Consider the following 25,703-nt stretch of genomic DNA (forward strand, 5'->3'; position numbering starts at 1 on the left):
ATAACCTGGTGTTATTGTGTTTTTTCAACTCTGTCCAACCCAGTCCACCCCAGGCACCTCCAAATCATCACAAAGGATTTAGGCAGTTTCCACAAAAATGAAAGCAAAAGCAGTAAATTCGACACAGACAACACTGATCCAAACAGACAATTTACTGCAGCATTTTTTAATTTTATAAATGTGTGTAAAACCATTTCTTGAGGTAAGGTCAATTTACAACTGCATTTCATTCCTTGAACAATTTTAGATCAGTAACCATTTGTGTACAAAGTGAAAAGTTCAATAAAACCAACTATATAAATGCAGTTGCAGAATAGAGTTTAAAAAAGCAATTCAAATAATCATGAATCAACTTTAAATTTAACACATACACACTTTCCTGAGTTGATATAGGAGTGGGGCAAGTTGGTTTGAAAGCTTCTGAGTTAAGACTAACCACTTGCAAAATCCAGCATTTACAAAGATTCAGTTTTTGTATGTAGGAAAATAGCTCTTGTTACTAGATATACAACATCTAATCACGAGGAAGACAGAGGCAAGAATCAGACAGAGTTCGAGAGGGTTATAAGGTAGCTTGGAAATATCTGAAAAATGGACTTAGGAGAGCTAGAAGAGGGTATGAGAAAGCTTTAGTGGGTAGGATTTAAGAAAACCCTAAGGGATTCTACACTTATGTGAGGAACAAGAGGATGGCCAGAGTGAGGGTAGGGCTGATGAGGGATAGTGGAGAGAACTTGTGCCTGGAGTCGGAGGAGGTATGGAAGGTTCTTAATGAAAACTTTGCTTCAGTATTTGATACTGAGAGTGACTTTGTCATCAATGAGGAAAGTGTGAAACAGGCTGATATGTTGAAACAAGTTGATGTTAAGAAGGAGGATGTGCTGAAAATTTTGAAAAATGTAAGGATGCTTAAGTCCCTGACAGGATATACCAAAGGTGACTACTGGAAGTGAAGGAAGAGATTATTGCGTCTTTGGCGATGATCTTTGTGTCCTCACTGCCCACTGGAGTAGTGCCAGATGACTGAAGGGTAGGGTGGCAAATGTCATTCCCTTGTTCAAGAAAGAGAATAGGGATAATCCTGGGAACTACAGACTTGTCAGTCTTACATCTGTGGTGGGTAAATTATTGGAGAGGATTCTGAGAGATAGGATTTATGATTACTTGGAAAACCACAATTTGATTAAAGATAGTCAACATGGTTTTGTGAGGGGCAGATTATGCCTCACAAACCTTATTAAATTCTTTTGAGAATGTGACATGGATGAAGGTAGACCAGTGGATGTGGTGTACATGGACTTTAACAAGGTGTTTGATCAGCTTCCCCACCTTAGGCTCATCCAGAAAATAAGGAGGCATGGAATACGAGGAAAGTTTGCTGTCTGAATACAGAATTGGCTGACCCATAGAAGACAGAGGATGGTAGTAGATGAAAAGTATTCAGCCTGGAGCTTGGTAACCATCGGTGTTCCACAGGGATCTGTTCTGGGACCTCTGCTCTTTGTGATTTTTCTAAGGAAGTGGAAGGGTGGGTTAGTAAGTTTACCAATGACACGAAGGTTGGTGGCGTTGTGGATAGTGTGGAGGGCTGTTGTAAGATGTAACGGGATGCTGACAGGATGCAGAGCTGGGCTGATGACCTGGAAAAATGTGAAGCATTTCATTTTGGAAGGTTGATTTTGAATGCAGAACACAGGATTAAAGGCAGGATTCTTGGCAGTGTGGAGGAACAGAGAGAACTTGGGGTCAATTTCCATAGATCCCTCAAAGTTGCCATCCAAGTTGATCAGATTGTTAAAAAGGCATATGGTGTGTTGGCTTTCATTTGCAGGGGGATTGAGTTTAAGAGCTGCGAGGTTATGCTGCAGCTCTATACAGCCCTGGTTAGACCACAATTGGAATGTTGTGTTTAGTTCTGGTTGCCTCATTTAAGGATGTGGAAGCTTTAGGAAGGGTGTAGAAGGGATTTACCACGGTGCTGCCTGGACTGGGGGACATATTTTATGAAAAGTTGAGGGAGCTAAGGATTTTCTCATTGGAGTGAAGAAGGGTGAGAGGTGACTTGATAGAGGTGAACAAGATGATGAGAGGCAAAGGTAGTGAATAGTCAGAATAGTCTTTTTTTCCCAGGGATGAAATGGCTATCATGAGGAGGCATAATTTTAAGATGATTGGAGGAAGGTTTAAGGGAGATGTCAGAGGTTGGTTCTTTACATCGAGTGGTGGTTGTAGAGTCAGATACATTAGCAATACTTAAGCGACTCTTGGATAGACACATGGATGATAGGACAATAGTATGTTGGTTAATTCGATCTTAGAGTAGAGTAAAAGGTCAGCACAACATCAAGGGCCAAAGGGCCTGTACAGGGCTGTATTCTTCTATGTACCACACACACATTTTTTCAGTGCTTTAGCAGTTGTTACCTTTTGTATTTAATATTTATATATTCTCAGTTTATTTTCAGGAAGGATCCAAATGCCTTCAGCATCAACCACACAGAGTTACAGAAATCAACAATGGCTTGAAATCTTAAACAAAGCATCTTTGGACTCAACCCTGAGCAATGCAAATGTACATTCAGATGAATCAGCATCCTATTGCATTTCAAACTGGATTTAAATTGATTTGCATAACATTTTCCTTGATGTTTTAATTCATTTATTATTAAATATCTAAAAGAATAATGCTATTTGAAGGCATTGGGGAAATAGTTTTCTGTTTAACCAAACTTCATAACATCATCATAAACAAATTCAGCTCATTAACCTGAAAACATGCGAAAAGAAATGTCAAGGCTAAAAATCAAACAAAATCAGAAATTGCTGGAAAAAAACCTCAAGAAGATCTGGCAGCATCTGCAGAGAACTCAATCAAGATTTCAGGTGCAGTGACCCTTCTTCAGAACTGTTTTGTAGCTATTTAACTTTGTTCTCTTCAGCAGCTTAAATTACAACAGTGGAATTTGGGAATCAAACTCAATACTATTTCAAGGAAGGATATCATAAAGCAAGATTCTTTATTACACTTCATTAGGCTTCATCAAAAAAGATAAGATGAAGTAATTCCCACTGTACTGAACAGTAAATGTGGCCCATCTATTTGCATAACTGTAGTAATTTTATTGCTACAAAGGCACCAAGTATTTAAAAATGCAGAATGCTCTTTCAGTTGAAGGCTCACCATACCAGTTTAACTAGTATTGTTATTAGAAAATAACAATGAAATTTTTTTTTAGATTACTACTACATTCAAGTTGAAATATTCAGGGAATAATTGTAAGGAGGATATAGCTATCACCTGACTCTCAATCTAAGCCAAGTATTAAGGCTTATTGTCTAGTATCACTTCAGTTTGCCATTCCAGCCTTTAGTAGGTTTCCACAGTGAGTACTCTCCCAAAAGAATCTCTTTGGGCGTACAATTAATTTCACTTTTAGTCACCTTTCTACAAATGTAAAATTTTATATTAAATTGGCTTACCTCCAGCTAAATCTTCTTCTGAAATGAAAACCTGTAATTTGTAGACCTATGTTAAATTAACTTGCCAATTAAACAAGCTTTTTTTTGCTTCTCAAGAGTATAAGAAATTGTCAAAGAACAAAATATAAATTTGACTTGGAACATTTTACTTTTAGTGAAACAAATAATGTGAGGTACCTTAATAGTATCCATTGCCTACGTGAAGTGAATTCATGGAATAGGCATACTGAATAATCTAGGCATGAGTTCAGTATTTGGCCTTAGCATCGATAATGATGCAATTTATTCAGCGACTGTTCAGGGGCAAAATATTGCAATACACTGCCCCTTCAAAATCTTTGCAAACTTGACTTAGTTCTCCTGGCCTATTGTGATAACTATGATTCATGGAGTTAACATACTTCAACTTCGAAAGGAAAATTTCTCTCCCTCCCAAATGTTTACACCGTTAATTTCATTTAAATACATTTGGTGCATCTGACACCTTTTCTGAAAACAGGCATCTATTTCAGACACAGAATAAGTGGATATTTGTTGATTTCAATTTCAATATTTCCATAGTAATATCTAATGTAATCAGGTCCAGTAATAGATAAATGGAAATTTTTGGTGCAAATCTTTATCCATTCTCCAAGATTTATTTAAGAAAATCAATTCTTCCCGTGAAGTGTCAAGACATAAGCAATTTTCTACTGTTAGATGCAGATGTTCCATTTTACTACTTCTTCTGCTCAAAATGATGACTCAAAGACAACATTGTTAGGCGATACAATGGCCAAACCATTGGCTAATATTTGGTCAGTCTGTGTTCCTTCTGCAGATTTCCTTTTCAAATGTATCTGCAAAAATAAAGAAACAGATCTCTGAAATGGATTTTGGTGCTTCTCATTATTTCAAGTGTAATAAAATAACTGTTTTCAAATATTAGTAATTCCAAGACACTCAGATTTTGATATGTATGGAACACGTACACCATACCCTCTGGTTAGAGCCATTTTTCTTAGCTTATTACGTAAAGTAACAAATTGGCTATTTGAGAAACATTCACTCTTCCATACAATGTCAGCATTCTAACATTGGTTAAAGCACCACTTATAGATCCTCAACAATGTGACTTAGCCAAACCTAAAAAGTGATATTCTATTTCCCAGAATGACCAGCCAGTATGCTCACTGATATAGGACATCTTGTGGGAGGACAGTGATTTTCATTTGTTACATTAAAAGTTAATTTGAGATCAAGTATTGAATGTTGTATTTGCGATGCGAATCAGGATAAATTATTTTAGCACTCTTTCAACACAATTCAATTTATTGTGCATTTGACATCTCCATAGTGTTATGCTTCAATGAAATTTATTTGAAGAAAGTATAAATGCTGTAAAACAGAATTCCTATTGGGAAACATTTTCTTGAAAGAAGAGAATGGAATACCTTTGATTTCAGCAGCAATAAATATTCAACTTGCTATGATCCAACACTGCAAATTATGTTGGACAAGTAGAGCTTTCATTTCTGTTAACATGCAGTTCTCAAACGGTTTAGCATCACCTTCAATTTAGTGGATTTTCTAACAATTGTGAAGATCATTCATAGATTTAGTGGCTATTGAATTTATCACTATCATGTGGTAAGGTGAGGTTCCCAAAATGATGATTCCCTTTTCTGGAAGACTGAGCAATGACCAAATATCAGTGCTTCACTTTACATTGGGAGCTTCATTTCATTAACCAAATCCTAGGATCTATATCCAAGGTACCCACCATCGAAGGGTTTCTCAGAGAGTTTGTCTTCCAAGCACAGCACTACAATTGAAAGAAGCATGTTTTGAAGATTGGACTTAATGCAATTGGGATCCTCTGGGACCTGCATTTCCTTCAAATACTACAATTCTGATCTCATTGCGAAATGAAGACATGGGTGGAGAAATGGCAGGTGGAGCTAAATTTGGGAAGTGTGATGTGCTGCATTTTGGAAAATCAAATGGAGTCATAGAGTCACACAGCATAGAAACAGACCATTCAATCCAAACCAGTCCGTGCCGAACATAACCCCAAACTAACTAATCCCACCTCTTTTTCCTGGCTCATATCCCTCCAAACTTTTCCTATTCGTTTACTTATCCAAATGTCTTTTAAACATTGTAATTGTACTCCCTTCCACCAGTTCCTCAGGAAGTTTATTCCATACCTCAACCATCCTCTGTGTAAAACTAAAAGCCACTCGGGTCTTTTTAAAATCGTTCTCCTCTCACCTTAAAAAACTGCCTGTTAGTCTTGAAACGTCCCATCTAGGGAAAAATCAACCACATTAACTCTATACACCTCATTATTTTATAAACTTCTATTAGGTCACCTCTAAACCTCCTACACTTCAGTGGAAAAAAGTCCCAGCTTGTCCAGCCTTTCTTTATAACTCAATCCTTCCATACCTGGCAACATCCTATTGAACCTTCTCCAGCTTAATAATATTCTTCCTATAACTGGGCAACCAGAACTGGACACAGTATTCCAGAAGAGGCCTCACCAATATTCCATACAACTCAAAGGACTGAGCAATGAAGTCAAGCATGCCAAATGCCTTTTTAACCACCCTGTCTATATGTGATGTAAACTTTAAAGAAAATTATACAGCTAATAGCAGGACACTATAAGCACATGAATATGCAAGGAATAGAGGTATATGGACAAAGGGCAGGCAGAAGGGATTAGTTTCATTTGGCATCAAGTTTGGCACAACATCATGTGCCGAAGGGCCTGCTCCAATGCTGTGCTGTTCTATGTCCTCTATGTTCCAAAACTGACTGAAACTGACACTTCCACACATTAGGTCAGGTTTCTTATAGGATAAATCTTGTAAATTATTTTCTCCAAGAACATATTTTGCATTAACAATAGAACATGGCAGGCTTGTATTACTCATCAGGTTTTGAAAAAAAAGTAACCCTCAGATGCAAAGCTTCAAATGTTTACTTGAACTACTTAGAATAGAAAAGTAATACGCAGCAGAATTTAAAGTTTGCATCTTAACATTTTTTGTGACACAGTAATTGTAATAATCACTGATCATACATGCTGATACATTTTAATGTTTTATCAACATCAAAGGAACAAGAAAAGGTTTCTATGATAAGCAAAATCATTTCATGCATTTGAAATTGAAAGATAAATGAAAAATTCTGGGTAACAAAAGGTAAGTAAATCTAGTTCCTGCACAAGGATTTCTCATTTTCTAACATGAAATGAACAAAATAGGTTTAGACAGTAATATCAGATTAGAAGCATAACATTGTCAGAGGCATGACTGACAAGTATAGATACTTGACTATTATTTGTATTAAATCTCCACATTGAATTTGTTGAGTAAAGCAGTTATTTGAGTTGGTAAATCAGAACTATGGAGAGAACCACTACAATGAAAAAAAAAGCAGTCTGACAATGACTGAACCAAGCAACATCTTGAAATTTTTTCAAAAATTGATACCAAAGTAATAAGGTAGTCATATTCTGAGCCCTTGAATTGTTACAGTCTGTCAAATTCTACTTGTGCTGAGGCAGATGCAAGTCTTCTGATAAATGTTAAGAACTGAATAAAAAGGAAATGAAATGCTATCAATTTTTACTGTCTTATAATGGCCACATTCCGGCCATTTTTTACACTTTCTTGGTATCTCCTTTCTTTGACAAGTAAACATAACAATATAGAACTGATGTCAAGGCTACTTCAGCTTTATCTAAAATGTATTCAAGAGAAAAATACATTAATAAAAGATGTATTTACACAAACAAAACTGAATTTTTCCTTGTTGAGGTTTAGGGAGAAGTCGGTCTGCTGAAAAAGACTATCAAATCCACAATTAATCTAATCTTTGCCAGCACAGGCCATTTTAAAATAAAGAAAGGTTTTGAAATGAATGGTTCTGAGTCAACAGATATATTTCAAGCTTTAAATCAAGAGTTCTTTAAAAACTGCGCTGTCTGCACACCAATTTTTAGAAGATTGAACTTACTATAGTTATTTAAAGAATACATTGGAGGTGAACTTTCTCAGGGTCCTGAAAATCAGGGTCTTGTTCATAAGACAGAGAATTGGCGAACAGCTCAAAATGTTGAAAATTCTTTTCCTCAAAGGTTAGTGAGTCTACGGAATTTTTTACTGTGGAGGGTAGCCAAGGCTGAGTCTTTAAGTATATTCAAGATTGAGGCAGATAGATTTTTAAGCATTAAGGGAATCAAGAATTATGGGGATTCGGCAGGAAAGTGGAACTGAGGATTATTAGATGAGCCACAATCTTACTGAATGGCGAAGCAGACTTGATGGGTTGAAGAGCCTATTCTGCCCCTATGTCGTATGGCCTTAAGCAGAAAATGAACCATCTGATCTCTCTTAGAAACAATGTTTTACTGATTAAAAGTTTTGGAGTTAGGATGGCAATAATCTGTAAGATAAACTTTGTTGTCAATCATTTCCTAATGTCCTAGCTAACATTCCTCCCTTAACCGAGAGAATGAAAAGCAGATACAGAAATCATTCCATAAATGACTGGCTGTCATTTTTACTTGCATGACAACAATGACTGTATTTTGAAAAACATGGCCAATTAGTCTAGAGCTTTGACCGTAACTGCACAACCTGAATGCTCTTTGGTTTCTCCTTGAACAGTAGCCCAGACCCCCAATCCACCACCAACCACATAGCACCTCCCTGAACATGTTCTCATTTTGAATAAATTTTTCTTCAATTGGCACAATCTATGCGCAGAGAGCAGCACTAACATACCAAGACTGGTGACATGTCGCCTTATCGAGTAATGAACCAGTCTCTCTAAAGAAATTTCCTTCATTCCAGGATTAGCCTAGATAAAAACTCTGCTTTATCACACAGATGCTGCCAAACCTATGGGGTCTTGCCAGCAATTTCTGTTTGTGATTCAGATTTGCAGCAGTTCTTCATTTTATTCTTTGAACACTAGGTGTCAATTGTTCTATCATGTCTATGCTGGCTGGAATATTGTTATACAGCCAAATGCACCTTCGAGCTCTTGGTTCTGGACCATATTGATTATTGTACTTTCAGTCCATATCCAACCGTTTTTTGAATGCAATGAGAGTTCCTTCGTTTGCTTGCACATCCTTTCAGACATCCAGCCTTTCCTGACTTCCACCTCATCAGAAAATCAGCTTCTCCTCCCTCTCACCAACTTTTCCTTGCTCAAAACAGTGTCAAACAGCATAGAAACATGCCCTATGGTCCACCACGCCGATGCCAGCTAACAAACATCAAATTACACTTATCCCATTTACCTGCACTTGGTCCACTGCCTACTATCCTCTGGCATTTCAGGTGCTCATTCAAATGCTTCTTAAATGTTGCAAGAGTATCTGCCTATACCACACTCTCAGACAGCATGTTCCATATCTTTATAACCTTCTAGCTGAAAAAAAAGTCTCAGATCTCCTCTCAATTTATTCCTCACCTTAATCTTATGCCGGGAGAAAGTGAGCACAGCAGATGCTGGAGATCAGAGTCGGAATGTGGTGCTGTAAAAGCACAGCCGGTCCGGCAACATCCTAGGAGCAGGAGAATCGACGTTTTGAGCATAAGCTCCTCATCAGGAATAAACTTGCGCCTTCTGACGTTAGGCATATCTGCCATGGGAAAAGATTATTATCTGCTCTGTCTATGCTTCTCATGATTTTGTATACCTCAATCAGATTACGTCCTCAGTTTCTTCTGCTCCAAGCAATACAAATCCAGCTGATTCAGTCTCTCCTCATAATTGAGACTTTACATCCCAGTGAATCTTCTTGGTATCCTCTCCAGTACATTCACTTCCTTACAACAGTGTGGCAACCAGAACTGCACACAATATTCCATCTGTGGCCTAAACAAGACTTTCTTGCTCCTGTATTCTAAACTGTGGCCAACGAAGGCAAGCATTTGTATGCCCTAACTACCTGTGCTGACGCCTTCTCTTGTACACCAAGATCCCTTTGTTTCTCAGTACTCCCTTGGACAGATCATTGATTGCATATATCCTTCTCAATTGGACCTCCCACAATGCATCACCTCTTTTGTGAATACAGTTAAGAAATCGTAATTTAACACCTCACCCTTTCCTCAATTTCCACACACAAGTTGTCCTTTAGATCTCTGATAGGACCCATTCTCCCTGTGCTAATCCTTGTACTGTTAATATGATTGTAAATGCCTTGGAGGTTTCCTTAATTCTATCTGCAAAAGATATTTTGTGTCCTCTCTTTGTCCTCTTAATTTCTTTTCTTAAACCACTTCCTACCGTCTCTATGTTTTTGAAAGGCCTCCTCTGTTTTGTTAATGCACTCTACCTGACAAAAGCATTTTTTTCTTTATCGAAGTCATGATACCAGATGACATTCAGGGCTCCTGCAGTTGCTGTCCTGCCCTTCAATTTTAAAAGTACATTCTAAAATTCTCACTATATACTTTTAAAAAAATTTCCACTTTCTAAGTGTGGACATATCTCCAAGTAACTGCTCCAGTCTACATTTGCCAGATCTTGTCTAATGATAATGAAATTGGCCTTTCCCCCAGTTTTGGTACTTAACTTCTGCACTATCCTTATCCTTTCCATAATGATTTTGAAACTTACCTTGTCATGGTCATTTTCCCCAAAATGCTCACCCACTGAAACTTCAACCATTTGACTGTCTTCATTCCTTACAATGAGGTCAAACACTGTCCCATCTCTACTTAGACTATCTATGAGCTGGCACAAAAAGCTCTCTTGGATGCATTTCAAAAATTCCATGTAATCTAATCTTTTAGCACTATGATGATCCCAGTTAATGTTAGCAAAGTTGCAATCTCTTACACCTATAACCTTGTTTCTCTCATATCTTTGTGATATACCTTCATATCTGCTCTTTTATCTTCCTCTGACTGTTGAGAGGCATGTTATATATTTTCAACAAAGTAAATGTCCCTTTTTTTATTTCTAAGCTGTCCCAAGATGGCCTCATCAGAAGGCTTTCTAGGGCATCCTCCCTCATTACTATTGCGATGGTTTCCTTTATCAATAATACAATGCTCCTACCTTTCATACATCCCCCTTCTATTGCACTGAATCTTGTATATTCTGGAATGTTCAGCTGCCAGTCCTGTTCTTCCTTTATCCAGTCTTAGTGATTGCAGGACTATTATTTTCCCATGTGCTGATCAATGCTCTAAGTTCGTCCGCCTTACCAGTCAAGCTCCTTGTATTAGATATAGTTTAGCTTCCTCTAACTTTTCTCAGTTCTGTCGATAGGACATTGGGCTGAAATGTAACTACCTTTGTCTTCACAGATGATGTTCTGCAATTTCAGATCTCCCTGTTTTTATGTCAGAAGTAATTATTTATTTATAATTGAATTGAACTGAATTTATTGGCACGTGTACTGTGGCATAATGAAAAGCTTTGTCTTGTGAGCAATACAGGCAAATCATATAGTTAAGTAGCACAGATAGTAAATAATAGGTAAACAGCAGCAAAAACAAAAACACTGGTACAGGTGAATGTTAAGAGTTTGTGAGTCCATTCAGTATTCTAACAACAGGAGGGTAGAAACTGTTGCAAAACCGTTTGTGTTTGGGCTTTTGTACCTTCTCCCCGATGGTACAGGTGTACAAAAGCATTGCCAGGGTGGAGGGATGGATCTTTAAGAATGCTGGCAGCCTTTCCTTGACAGCGGGCTTGATAGATGGATTCTATAGATGGGAGGTTGGCCTTTGTGATTGTCCGGGCCAAGTTCACCACTCTCTGTAACTGTCTCTGATCTTGTATGGTACAGTTGTCATACCAGGTAGTGATACATCCAGACAGAATGCTCTTGATGGCGCATCCATAAAAATTGGCAAGGGTATGCCAAATTTCTTCAGCTGCCTGAGAACGAAGAGATGTTGTTGGGTCTTTGTAACCAGCGCGTCCACATGAAGATCCAAGAAAGCTTGTTGTGGATGACCACTCCCAGGAGCTTGACACTCTCCACTCGTTCCACCTCTGTGCCGAAAGTCAATAATGAGTTCCTTGGCTTTGTCAGCATTGAAAGCTAGGTTGTTCTCATTGCATCATTTTTCCAGGTCTTCCACCTCCCATCTGTAGTCCATTTCATCGTCATCTGATTTTCGACTGACTATGGTGGTGTTATCAGCGAACTTGTAAATGGCTGGTATTTGGCATCGCAGTCATGGGTATACAGTGAGTACAGTAGGGGGCTGAGTATGCACCCCTGAGGGGCTCCAGTGTGAAGTGATAGTGAGGATGAGATATTGTCCCCAGTCTTCACTGATTGTGGTCTGTGGGTCAGGAAACAGAGGATCCAGTTGCAGAGACTGGAGCTTAGTCAGAGTTTAGTAATCAGTGTAAGGGGATAATAATGTTGAAGGCTGAACTGTAGTCAGTGAGTATGATCCTTACGTAGCTGTTCTTGGTGTCAACATGTTCTAGGGAGGAGTGAAGGGCAAGTGATATGGCATCTGACATGGATTTGTTGATCCAATAGGTAAATTGGAGTGGGTCAAGAGTGTCGTTACTTAACAGAGTAACTTCAGAAACGAAAACATATAGGATAGTTCACTCCAGAATTTCATTGAAGTGTCTTGGAACATTTTAAAGATTACATGACAGTTATTGTAGTAATTATGCAGTTGACATGAAGTTGCTTTCACCAAGCCTGCTGAAATTCTATTACAATGATTACTCATCAATGTTGTTCCTTAAAGCCCAAGGGACTTCGGTGCAAGGCAAATTAACTGGCCTGTCAGAAACACATTTACTTTTCACTGGTAAAGTCACAACTAAAACAAATAATTTTGCTATGATGATATGGTACGATACCCTCTTTTAGAGAAGACTGAGTGAGATGGATTTGGATACGCTCATCGCTAGTATGTAAAAATGAAACAAAGATCTGCATCTTAAAGCGAGCACTGATTTCCCAATTAGAGACATTACATTTCTCATTAAGAAATTAGTTATAAGTACTGGACAAGCTTCTTGATTTTATGTCACAATATAATATCAATCATTGTCTTGTTTATCTTCTTTTACCACCTGCTGTTTTAGTTGTTCTTTGAATTATTGTTCCATTGCTTTTTTTCCCTCCACATCACCTTTAGGAATGTCACATTTAGACTATTACATTTAACAAAGGATATAATTAAACAATAAGCATAATTTTAATCAGTGACACAAGTCGACATCTTCCCCGGCACGGTGGCACAGTGGTTAGCACTGCTGCTTCACAGCACCAGAGACCCGGGTTCAATTCCCGCCTCAGGCGACAGACTGTGTGGAGTTTGCACGTTCTCCCCGTGTCTGCGTGGGTTTCCTCCAGGTGCTCTGGTTTCCTCCCACAGTCCAAAGATGTACGGATCAGGTGAATTGGCAATGCTAAATTGCCCGTAGTGTTAGGTAAGGGGTAAATGTAGGGGTATGGGTGGGTTGCGCTTCGGTGGGTCAGTGTGGACTTGTTGGGCCGAAGGGCCTGTTTCCACACTGTAAGTAATCTAATCTAATCTTATCACTTGTTAAAAGAAATTAGATATCCGGGTGACAGTTGCATTGACTGTAATTTTGAGAGCTTAACAAGCATCTTCACACATTTCATGGACATCTACAGTATTTGATTTCAAATTATTCCTTTCTACTTGAAGAGCCATGATCTGCAAGACTGCAGAATTGGTGCAGGGCATGGGATTAGACAAGTAACTCTTCGTCATCTGACTCAGATATAATTAATGATTGACCACCTTCCGTGTGCTTAATTGTCAGATTTCCTTTGCCTACATAACAACAATCACCACTTTAAAGAAACTTGCTGTACTCCGATTGCTTTAAGCCATTTCAGATGTATAACGCACTGTCAATTTGGAAATTGACTACTCTTTCTTTGATAGTCTTGTAGCTTGCAGCATCCTTTTGAAATATATAAAATTCCTCTAGGATACCATGTGTTTTGTCAAAAGATGATGTAAAGTCTCTCTTCAATATTCATGAAAGAATCACAACTCTATATAATATAGAGTTATAAGCTTGAATTCTCATTCTCAGGTGCAGAGCACAGGGTTGGGCATTTCCTGGTTCTACAAACCCAGGTTGGAGAAAATGTCGTCCAAGTTAGGATCTTAGTGCTGGAGATGATGGGACAAGTTTCTCTAGAAGTCAGTCCAGGTGACTGTGGAGCAAATGGCTAAGCAAAATTGCTCTAGCACCATATCAAGTTCATTAAAAAAAGACATTTAACAATCATCCATCCCTCACCTCTCATATCTCTGTACCTCCTCATACCACCTCGTTCTCTCCAATCACCCCTCCCTCAACTCCTCATATGACCCATTCCAATCTATGGGTGGCACAGTGACTCAGAGGTTAGCACAGCTGCCTCACAATGCCAGCCTTGGTTAACAATCTGTGTGGAGTTTACATGTTCTCCATGTGTGTATGTGGGTTTCCACCCACAGTCCAAAGATATGCAGATTAGGTGCATTAGCCATGCTAAATTGGCTCTTGGTTTCGAGGAATATGCAGGCTAAGTGGATTAGCCGTGGTAAATGCGGGGTTTCGGGGATAGGGTGGTGGGCTGAGTCTGGGTGAGATGTTCTTCAGCGGGTTGGTGCAGGACTTAATGGAATGAATTCTTTCTGCACTATAAGGATTCTTTGATTCTAAGACATTTCATCCACTCCCATAGCCTGTCAAACTCTATACTCCATGCTGAATTCTATAACTCGAAAAAAATCACAAAATGACAGCATTGAGATTGAATCAGGATTTGAATCTCCTTATCTGTTGCAAGGATCAAAATCCTAGAACACTACCTTCTCAAAGGAATTGAGAGATGAACAATAAATGTTGGTCCAGCCTATGGCACCCACATCTCAGGGAGAAACAAGAAAAAAAACTTGTATCCCTGAAGCAGATATTCCCAGCAGTGAGTTCAAGCAATGCTGTATTACCCTATTATTTACTCTGACAGATAGGAAGATATCTGGCACTGAATAGACTGATTAAAAAGTTCATATTCACCAAAAATATGTTTGTAATGATTGAAAAAAAAGTCTATTTCAGATTGTTATCTTTTAAATATTAGTAATTTAACAGTGATACAGTAAAAAAGTGGACTTCAGTACTTCTATGGAAGACATTTTAAAAGAACAGATGATCAATGCAAATGTTGTAAGAGTAAACCTCTTACATGATTGTGCCACTAGCAATAAACATCTGCTTTCTCTGCCTACTTACATATACAGCAGAGTTGGGTCATTAATGTTCAAAGTTTTGCAGGTGAAAAATCAATTGTATGGCATATGCATGAGCACATGCATTGTGCATTAACCATCAGTAGATATTTTGGTGACATTTAATCAATTACACACACCACAAGATCAAATTTGTATGCTGTACCAGGCGATGCTCTCTGGACCCAAGATTTAAAAAAACAGTTTCAAATTCAGTTTTATAGGTATTAGGACAGGCCTTGACGACCAGGGTTGAGAGTTAAGGAGCATTTATGACGTACAAAGTCCTCTTCATTGTCCAGAGAGTGCTGCACTTCCTTTTAAAATATTTTTATTAATGTTTTCATTCCTTATTGCAGAGCTGCATCTTTTGACAGGTCAAGAAATGGCATAAAACTGTTTAGCAAAAACAATTTGAAACTAATGAATTTCAGGATGTTCTGAAGTGAGGACAGGAAGTGTGACTACCAGTGAGGAGGTAGACAGATCCAGTAGGTAGTGCACAGTGGCACAGTGGTTAGCACTGCTGCCTCACAGTGCCAGAGACCCGGGTTCAATTCCTGCCTCAGGCAACTGTCTGTGTGGAGTTTACATATTCTCCCCGTGTCCGCGTGAATTTCCTCTGGGGGTTCTGGTTTCCTCCCACAGTCCAAAAATATGCAGGTTAAGTGAATTGGCCATGCTAAATTATCCGTAGCGTTGGGTGTAGGGGAATGGGTCGGGGTGGGTTGCTCTTCGGAGGGTTGGTGTGGACTTGTTGGGCTGAAGGGCCTGTTTCCACACTCTTAGTAATCTAATCTAAATTAACCTTGTTAACAGGTTTACGATTCTTGCTCCTTACATGGACGAGAGTGAGGGGCTGTAGGAAGAATAAGCAAACTGTCTATAGCACCATGGCATAGGGAGTGATTCAAAAGGGGGTAGTAAAGAGAAATGTAGTTGTAATCGGGGCTGGTATAGTCAGAGGAATAGCCACTCTTCTCTGTGGCCAAGATCAATGTCCTGATGGCTGTATTGCTCGCCTGATGTTTGGGTTCTGCATATGCCATCAGGGCTGCAGAGGAATCACTGAATCCCTACATTATGGAAAGAGGTCATTTGGACCCATTGGGTCACATCAATCCTCTGAAGAACATCCCACCCTATCTTCATAATTCTGTATTTACCAGGGCAACTCCACCTAGCCTGCTCATCCCTGGACTCTCTAGGCAAATTAACATGGGCAAACCATTGAACTGGCACATATGTGGATTGCAGGAAGAAACTGGAGTACTTGGAGGAAACCCTTGCAGACAAGGGGAGCATGTGCAAAATCCACACTGACAGTCAGCAAAAGCTGGTTTGAACACTATGCCATTGTGCTGCCCTAAACAAGGAACGTGGATTGGGATAGGAAAGATCCAATTGTTGGGGCCCACATAAGTACCAGTGGTATGGGTAAAAGAAAGAAAGAAGCTGTCGAGGGAATATGAGCAGCTAAGTTAAAATGTAGAACCAAAAAAGTAATAATTTCTGGATTACTACTTGATTTATAATAACTTGGCACAGGGCTAACAAGATTAAAGCTACAAAAGTGTGGCTGAAAGTTTGGTGGGGACAAACAGGTTCAAATTGATGGGGCATTGGCACCAGTACTGGGGAGGGAGGAAGCTGTTACAATGGGATGGGCTCCATCAGAATCATGCTGGGACCAGAGTCCTGGTGAATTGCAAAGCTTGGGCTGTGGATAGGACTTTAAGCTAAATTGTGGGAGATGCGTTGAGTTCAGTGGAAAATTATAGAAAAAGTTAAAGGCATGGGAGGGCTTAGGAGAGTTGTTAAAGTTACTAGAACAGGTAATAGGAAAGGATCTAATTGCTCTTTGGAAGATCAGTGCAGACTCAGAGGTCCAAATGACTCTATCTGAACTGTAGAGAGTCTGTGATTCTATGACTATGGTTGCCAAAGCTGCAGATTGGAGGTTTGATTGCTCCTTGGTTACCCTATTATAAAGTTATCGAAAGTTTGGAGAATAGAATCTTACTTAAATGAATATTCTTCATAGCCTACTGGAAGCTGTTTGCATTGACTGGAATCTTCAGAACCCAAGATTTAATCCCATATATCTGTGATTTGTCTGTGATTCTATGCATCGTAGAAACAGCTAAAGTGAACTGGCCGTGTCCATCTCTCTTTTTGTTTTATCTCTAAACTGTTAGTCTATCTGGCTTTGAGAGTGTGGGGACTAGAATTGAATAAGATTGGGTTTAAATCAAAGACATGAATTAGATTACCTTGTTCTGCTAAAAATAAGGAATAAGTAATAGGTTATTTTGTTTAAGCTTAAAACTTGTTGTCTAGTATTAGTTATTCACAAATACCTAATTAGGGTGGCATGATGGCTCAGTGGTTAGCACTGCTGACTCATAGTGTCCGGGTTCCATACCTGCCTCAGGTGACTGTCTGTGTGGAGTTTGCACATTCTCCCTGTGTCTGCGTGGGTTTCCTCTGGGTGCTCCGGTTTCCTACCCCAGTCCAAAGATGTGCAGGTCAGGTGAATTGGTCATGCTAAATTGCCCATAGTATTAGTCAGGGGTAAACATAGGGTAAGGGAATGGGTCTGGGTGGGTTACTCTTCGGATGGTCGGTATGGACTTGTTGGGCCAAACGGCCTGTTTCCATACTGTAGGGAATTTAATTAACAAAATCTGGTATTGGTTATTCATTACGTCTGGTTAGGAACCACTGGGGTCAATTTTGAGTTTTATTGACTATGCTAGTTTTACTTTGTTGCGATTATAGGGATAGGGAGGCTGGTGATTTGGCTGTCTGTCTCTGCGTCATAACATATAGGAGATAAGGAGTTGTGTTTGAAGGCCCTTTGTCTCATTGGAGGACGGCATCCAGTGGCATTCTAAATCCATTACTGCTCGTGATACAGGTAGTTCTCCTTTAATGAGAAGGTTGCATTCTTGTGCAACCCCACATTACAGAAAAATCGAGCTTTAGAAACAGTGCTTAAAGTGGTTGGCGATGTAATCGTGTTACAGCTAATACACATTTTAAAAGTTTGCACTTTATAAAAGAAAAAAAAAGGACAACCAGCTCCCATTCCTGGACGTGATGGTACAAAGAACACCAAACGGAGAATTCACCACGAAGGTATACAGAAAAGCCACACACAGACCAAGTCCTGAACTATGAAAGCAACCACCCCAACACACACAAACGAAGTTGCATCAGGACATTATTCAAAAGGGCCACAACACACTGCAGCACACCTGAACTACAAAAAGAGGAAGAAGAACACCTATACAAGGTATTCAACAAAAACGGATATCCGCGCAATTTCATCAACAGATGCCTCAGGAAAAGACAACAAAATGAGGACATGCCACAACCCAAAGGACTGGCCACACTCCCATACATCAGGAGAATTTCTGAACTGACAGCCAGACTGCTGCGACTACTAGGACTCATAACAGCACACAAACCAACAGCCACTCTTAGACAACAACTCACCAGGACAAAGAACCCGATACCCAGCAGCAGCAAAACCAACATAGTATACAAAATCCCATCCAAGGACTGTACAAAATACTACATAGGACAAACAGGAAGACAGCTAACAACCCGCATCCATGAACACCAACTGGCCACGAAACGACACGACCAGCTATCCCTAGTAGCCATACACTCAGATGACAAACAACATGAATTGGATTGGGACAACACCACAATTATAGGACAGGCCAAACAGAGAACAGCCAGGGAATTCCTAGAAGCATGGCACTCATCCATGAATTCGATCAACAGACACATCGACCTAGACCCTATATACCGGCCACTGCAGCGGACAGCTACTGACAACCGGAAGCGGCAGATTCAAGCCAGTATAAATGCCGGAGGAATCAGCACAGAAGCGCTTCACAGGAGGCTCCCAAGCACTGAAGATGTCACCTAGAAAGGGGACGAAATGTTTGCAAGAAAAACTCCCAGCTCGGCGAACAGAATCACAACGAGCACCCGAGCTACAAATCTTCTCACAAACTTTGAACTTTATAAATAGTGTCCCCTGTCCATCAATCGCATTATAGCAAATTTGTGTTAACGAAACACGTGTTATAGCAGAACAACCTGCATATATAAATTTAATATCTAGAGGACTGGAGTACAAGAATGCAGACATTATGCTGCAACTACACAAAACTCTGGTTAGACTCTACTTGGAGTACTGAGAGCAGATCTGGGCTTTAGAAGGAATATAGTTTAAGATATGCAAGAATAATACTTCCATTTCAGGTGTTAAGTTATGATGAGAGTTTATACAAATTTAGGCCGGTTTTCTCTAGAATTTAGAAGGTTACAGGGTGATCTAATCAACACCAGGAAAAAACAGATTAGGTAAAGAATTCCACTAGCCGGAGATTCTAGATCGAGGGAACGTCGTCTAAAAATTAGAGGTGAGGAATTGTAAAGAAAGAAAAGACCTTGATGGGAGTTGTATACAGGTCACCCAGCAGTGGTCAGTATGTGGGGGGACAAAATAACTCAGGAGATAGAAAAGACATGTAAGAGAGGCACAATTACATTAATCACGGGGGCCTTCAATGTACAGGTGGACTGGAAAAATCAGGTTAATAGCAGGTCTCAAGAAAAGGAATTTGTGGAACATCTATAATGAGATAGTGATTTGTAACACATTGTGGTTGAGCCAACTATGGAACTGGCAATTCTGAATTGGGTGATGCGACAGATTTAATTCGGGAACTTAAGGTGAAGGAATCTCCTCAGGTGCAGAGACTATAATATTAAATAATTCACCCTGCAGTTTGAGGATGGACGGGAGGGGGAGACTGAATCAGATACAATGGTATTATAATTGAGTAAAGGTAACTAGAAAGATATGAGGGAGGAACTGGCCAAAGTTGACCGGAAAGAAAGCCTAGCGGGGAAGATGGTGGAGCAGCAATAGCAGGAGTTTCTCGGGGTCATTTGAGAGGCACAGTAAAAATTCATCACAGTAAGAAACACACTATGGGGAGGATGAGGCAAATGTGGCTAACGAGGGAAATCAGGGACAGCATAAAAGAAAGCATTTAGTGTGGTGAATATTAGGGGAAGCCAGAGGATTAGGAGGCCTTTAAAAATTGGTAGAGGATAATTAAAAAAGCAACAAGACCGAGGAGAAGAAATATGAGAATAAGCTAGCTAGCTAATAATATACAAGACAACTGCAAGGGATTTTTGGATATCTAAAAGATATCCACAGGCGACTCTGTGTGGAGTTTGCACATTCTCCCCGTTTCTGCGTGGGTTTCCTCCAGGTGCTCCGGTTTCCTCCCACAATCCAAAAACGTGCAGTTTAGGTGAATTGGACATGCTAAATTGCCCGTAGTGTTAGGTGAAGGGGTAAATGTATGGGAATGGATCTGGGTAGGTTACGCTTTAGCGGGTCGGTGTGGACTTGTTGGGCCGAAGGGCCTGTTTCCACACTGTAAGTAATCTAATCTAAAAAAAAGAGAGAAGCACGAGTAGACATTGGACACTGGAAAAAGAGGCCGGAGAAGTAGTAATGGGGAACTATGATATTACCAAGGAACTGAATAGGTACTTTGCTTCAGTTTTCATAGTTAAACATACCAGAAGCATACCAGCATTTCAAGAGACTCAGGAAGCAGTGGTGAGCTAAGTGGCCATCACTAAGGAATAGGTCTTGGGGAAGCTGAAAGTTATGAGGGTGGATAAATCACCTGGACCAGATGGTGATATTGAGGTTATCTTAAGATTACAAAGGGATCTTGATCAATTGGCTAATGCGCAGTGGAGTAACAGGTGGAGTTAAATTTGGATAAATGTTCATTTTGCTAAAATGAACAGAGTAGGACATGTACAGTTAAAGGGTCCTGGGTAGTGTTGTGAAAAACAGATCCCTTTGGGTTCAGGTACGTAGTTCTTTGAAAGTTGCAGTGCAGGCTGACAAGTAGTTAGGAAGACATTTAGAATGCTTGTCTCTATTGTTCAGACCATTGAGTATAGGAGTGGGATGTCATGTTGAGGTTGCACAGGACATCGGTGAAGCCACTTTTGGAGTATTATATACAGTTTTGGCCGCCCTGCTACAGGAAGAGAATTATTAAATTGGAGAGGGTTCAGAAAAGATTTACAAGGATGTTGCCGGGAATGGAGAGTTTGAGTTATAAGGAGAGGTTGGATAAGCTGCAACTTTTTTTCATTGGACCGTAGGAGGTTCAGGGGTATCTTTTTAGAGGTTCATAAAATCATGAGGGGCATAGATAAAGTGAATAGCAAAGATCTTGGGTGGAGAAGTTCAAAACTAGGAGGCATATTTTTAAGGTGAGAGGAGAAAGATTGAAAAGTGACCTGGGGAGCAACTTTTTCACACAGAGGGTGGTTCTTATGTAGAATGAACTACCAGAGGAAATGGTAGATGCAGGTACAGTTACAAAATTTAAAAGACCTTTAGACAGGTACATTGAAGAGGAAGGGGTTAGAGGGATATGGAGTAAATGCAGGCAAGTGGGACCAATTTTGTTTGGGAAACTTGGTCAGCATGGATGAGTCAGACTAAAGGGTCTGTTTCCATGCTATATGAATCCAAAGCTACACCCCAGAGTTCTGAAAGGAGATGGTTGCAGAGATGATAGAGGCACTGGTGGTGATCTTTCAGTAATCACTGAAGTCAGGAAAGGTGCTGGAAGACTTGAAAATTGCCGATGTAACAACTTTGTTCAAGAATGATGGGGAGATGCTGTGTTGGACTGGGTGGACAAAGTCAAAAGTCACATGACATTGGGTTATTGTCCAACAGGTTTATTTGAAACCACAAGCTTTCAGAGTCCTGCTGCTTCTTCAGATAGCTCGTGAGAGAGAATACATCGGACACAGAATCTATAAGTAAAAGATCAAAGGGTCATACAGGTGATGTGAATGTATTGAACAAACTGAGATGGCTGCTAGGTCTTTAATCAGTTGGAATGGAGATGCAGGTTTTGATTGATTAATATGTAAATCCATGAATTTCTTTCTAGTCACTGCCCCGAGATAACTTAAGGTTTTATCAGAATAAAAGAGGTGACATCTCAGATCAGACAATGCATTTTAGGTATGAGGCCGTGTTTAGATTCTATCTGTGTCTTAACCTGGAGTCAGACTAGTTTGATTTCCAAAGCAGGAATTTATAAAATGCTACACTGATTGACTATCTACTGATTGTGTGCTTTTTGAATAAAATAAAATGTATCTGCATATACAAATTTGCAAGTAGAAATTCACCCCATATATTTAGATGTGTGTTTGTGAGGGAGAGAGAGAGTGTGTGAGAGTGAGGGAAACAGGAAGAGAGAATATGTATGTGTGCTTGAGAGAGAATGGGCATGCACACATGAGAGAGAGTGTGTGTGTGTGCACACTTGAAAGAGAATGTGTGTGCTTGAGAGAGAAAGTGTGTGTGCACGTGTTTGAGCGTGTGTGTGCACTTGAGAGTGTATGTGTCTGTGTATGCTTGAGAGTGTGTGTGCATGCTTGAGAGAGCATGAGCGCATTTGAGTGTGTGCGCGCATTTGAGAGAGTTTGCATGTGTGCTTATGCATTTGAGACAGAGTGCTTGTGTGTGCACGTTTGAGAGAGAAAGTGTGTGTGTGTGCATGCTTGAGAGAGTGTGTTCACTTGAGAGAGTGAGAGTGTATGCACACGCTTGAAAGTGCGTGCATTTGACAGTATGTGTGAAAGCTTGAGAAACAGTGTATGTGCTTGAGAGAATGTATGTGTGTGCTTGAGAGAGAGTGTGTGCGCGTAATAGATTGCGTGTGCATGCTTGAGAGTGTGCGCGCATACGCAGGCTTGAGACTCTGTGTGCATGTTTGAGATTGTCTGTGCACATTTTAGAGTGTGTGTGCATGTGCATTTGAGACTGTGCATGCTTGAGTGTGTGTACACGCATTTGAGAGTGTGTGCGCTTGAGAGACTGTATGCGTGCTTGATAGACTGTGTGTGCTTGCTTGAGAGAGAGTGCGTGTGCGCATGCGTGCTTAAGAGACTCTGTGCATGTTTGAGAGTGACTGCGCACGTTTGAGAGTTTGTGTGCACGCGCGTTTGAGTGTGTGAGTGTGCGCGTGTGCATGCATGTTTGAGTGAGTGTGTGTGCATACATTTGAGAAAGTGCTTGAGACTGTGAGTCCGAATGCTTGAGAAAGTGTGTGCACATTTGAGACAGGGTGTATGTTTCTACACTTGAGAGACTGTGCTTGCTTAAGTGACACTGTGTGTGCACGTGCTTACTGGTGCTTGTGTGTGCATGTGAGAGACAGTGTGTGTATGCACTTGAGAGAGAATGTGTGTACACGCTTGAGTGTGTGTGTGTGCGTGCTTGAGAGAGAGAGTGTGTGTGCTTGAGAGAGACTCCACGTGTGTGCTTGTGAAAGAGTGTGTACGCTTGAGAGTGAGTGTGTGAGTATGCTTGAGAGATTGTGTGTGCGTGCATGAGAGTGTGCTTGCTGGTGTGCTTGAGAGAGAGAGTGTGCATGTAGGCAACAGTGTGTGTGGGCATACGCTTGAGACAAAGAGCGTGCTTGTGTGCTTGAGAGACATTATGTGTGTGCACTTGAGCAAGAGCGCTTGTGTGTGTGCTTGAGAAACTGTGTGCGCGTGCGCGCGCGCGTGCACGCATGCGTTTGTGCTTGTGAGGCTGTGTGTGCCTATAGAGAGAGTGTTTGTGTAAGCTTGAGAAAGTGTGTGCACGCGAGCTTGAGTATGCATGTGTGCATTTGTGAGACAATGTGTATGTATGTTTGTGTGCTTGAGAGAGTGTGTGTGTGCATGTGTGCTTGAGAAAGAATGTATGCGTGAGCATGCTTGAGAATGAGCATGCGTGAGCTTAGGGAGTGTGCGCGCTTGGGAGAGTGTCTGAGTGCTTGAGAGACGGTGTGTGTGCATGCTTGAGAAGCTGTGTGTGTGCTTGAGAGAAAGTGTGTGCGTGCTTGAGAGTGTATGTGTTCGTTTGCTTGAGAGAATGTGTATGCATTCTTGAGAGAGTGCGCGCGTGTGCTTGAGAGTATGTGCATGTGCTTGACAGAGAGTGCTTGTGTGTGCACTTGAGTGTATTTGTGTATGTACTTCGTGCTTGAGAGACTCTGTGTGAGTGCGTGTATGCATGTTTGAGAGTGTGTGTGTGTGCATGTGTGCTTGAGAGAGAATGCATGTGGGCTTTTGTGCTTCAGAAAGAGTATGTGTACTTGAGAGTGTGTGTGTGCTTCAGAGTACTTGAGAGTGTGTGTGTATGTACATGCTTCAGAGAGAGTGCATGTGCACGCGCGCACACGTGCGTGTGCTTGAGAGAATGTATGAGAGCATGCTTGAGGAAAAATGTGTGTGTGCACGTTTGAGTGTGTGCATGCTTGAGAGAGTGTGTTTTTGTGTGCGTTTGAGAGGGAGTGTTTCTGTGCTCGAGAGAGAGAATTTGTGTGCTCTTGAGAGGGAATGTTTTGTGTGCTTGAGAGAAAATGTGTGTTTGTGTGCGCTTGAGAGAGTGTGTTTGTGTGCGCTTGAGAGAGTGTGTGTTTGTGTGCATTTGAGAGAGTGTGTGTTTGTGTGCATTTGAGTATGTGTGTGGTTGAGAAACTGTGTGTGTTTGAAAGATTGTGTGTGCTTGAGAGACTGTGCGCTTGAGAGATGGTGTGAGCTTGCGTGCTTGACTGCATCACACTCAAGTGCATGCACACTCCCAAGTGCACACACATACTCAGACGCGTATACACACTCTCTCCAGTGCACACGCGCACACTACTTTCTCCAGAACGTGCACGCACACACATTCTCACAACCGCACAGGTATACACACTCTCTTAAGTGCACATGCACAAACACTGTCTCAAGTGCTCACACACACTCTCTCAAGTGCACAAAAACACACTCTCTCTCCAATGCATGCACACACTCTCAAGCACACACAGACACGTTCTCGCTCAAATGCACACACTTTTTAGACACACACATACTCTCTTATGCACACACACTCACCCACCTGTGCACGTGCACATACACACACACATATTCTCTCATGCACATAAACACACACTCGCTCTCAGGCACACACAGACATTCCCTCTTAAGCGCATGCACACAGTTTCTCAAATGAATGCACACACTCTCTCAAGCGCGCGCACACACACATACACTCTCATGCACACACACTCTCAAGCAGGCACACCCACACTCACTTACACGTCCACATGCACACACACTCCCTCAAGCATATGCATGCACATAGTTTCCCAAGCTTAAACAGACGCACACATGCTCTCAAGCATGCACACACTGTTTCTCAAGCTTGCACGCACTCAGGTGCACACACACATACTCTCTCAAGTGCACACACTCTCTCAAGCACGCACACACTCTCTCTCAAGTGCGCGTGTGTGCGCACACACACGTTCAAGCATGCACGTGCACAATCACTCAAGTGCACACACATACACACACTCTCAAGTGCGCACACACTCTCCCTCTGTGAAGTGCGCAGGCACATACACACTCATGTGCGTGCACACAAACACACTCTCTTTCAAGCGCATGCACACACTCACCCATGCATGCACATACACATACACACACAGTCTCTCTACCTCACTCATGCAAACACTCTTTCTCACACACACAGTCTCTCTCTCTCTCCTCTCACCCGCATACAGACACAGTCTCTCTCTCTCTCTACCTGACAGGCTCAAACTCTCTCTCTCTCACACAGACACAGTCTCTCTCCCTCACACACACTCTCTCTTTCCCTCTCTCATAGACACTCTCCCTCACTCCCTCACAGACACTTTCTTTTCCTCCCATACACACACACACACTCACTTAGAAATATACATACTCTCTCTCCCTCACACACAGACTCTCCCTCACATAGACATACTCACCCTCTCTCTCCCACGCGCACACACATTCTTTCTCCCCCACATACAGACA

At 40.9% G+C, this 25,703-nt stretch overlaps 1 protein-coding gene across 3 annotated transcripts in view; it reads right to left on the reverse strand.

The window, feature by feature from the left end:
- Positions 1-207: 207 nt before the first annotated feature.
- Positions 208-25,703, reverse strand: part of abcc4 (ATP-binding cassette, sub-family C (CFTR/MRP), member 4) — a 472,542-nt gene continuing 447,046 nt past the window's right edge. For all 3 annotated transcript variants that reach the window (XM_060825961.1, XM_060825960.1, XM_060825959.1), the window contains one exon: positions 208-4,319. In XM_060825961.1, coding sequence (XP_060681944.1) covers positions 4,212-4,319 — 108 coding nt within the window. In that variant the 3' untranslated portion in view covers positions 208-4,211. The remainder of the gene's footprint in view (positions 4,320-25,703) is intronic.

The sequence above is a fragment of the Hemiscyllium ocellatum genome, chromosome 6 (assembly GCF_020745735.1).
Source record: "Hemiscyllium ocellatum isolate sHemOce1 chromosome 6, sHemOce1.pat.X.cur, whole genome shotgun sequence".
In the NCBI taxonomy this organism is placed as follows: Eukaryota; Metazoa; Chordata; class Chondrichthyes; order Orectolobiformes; family Hemiscylliidae; genus Hemiscyllium; species Hemiscyllium ocellatum.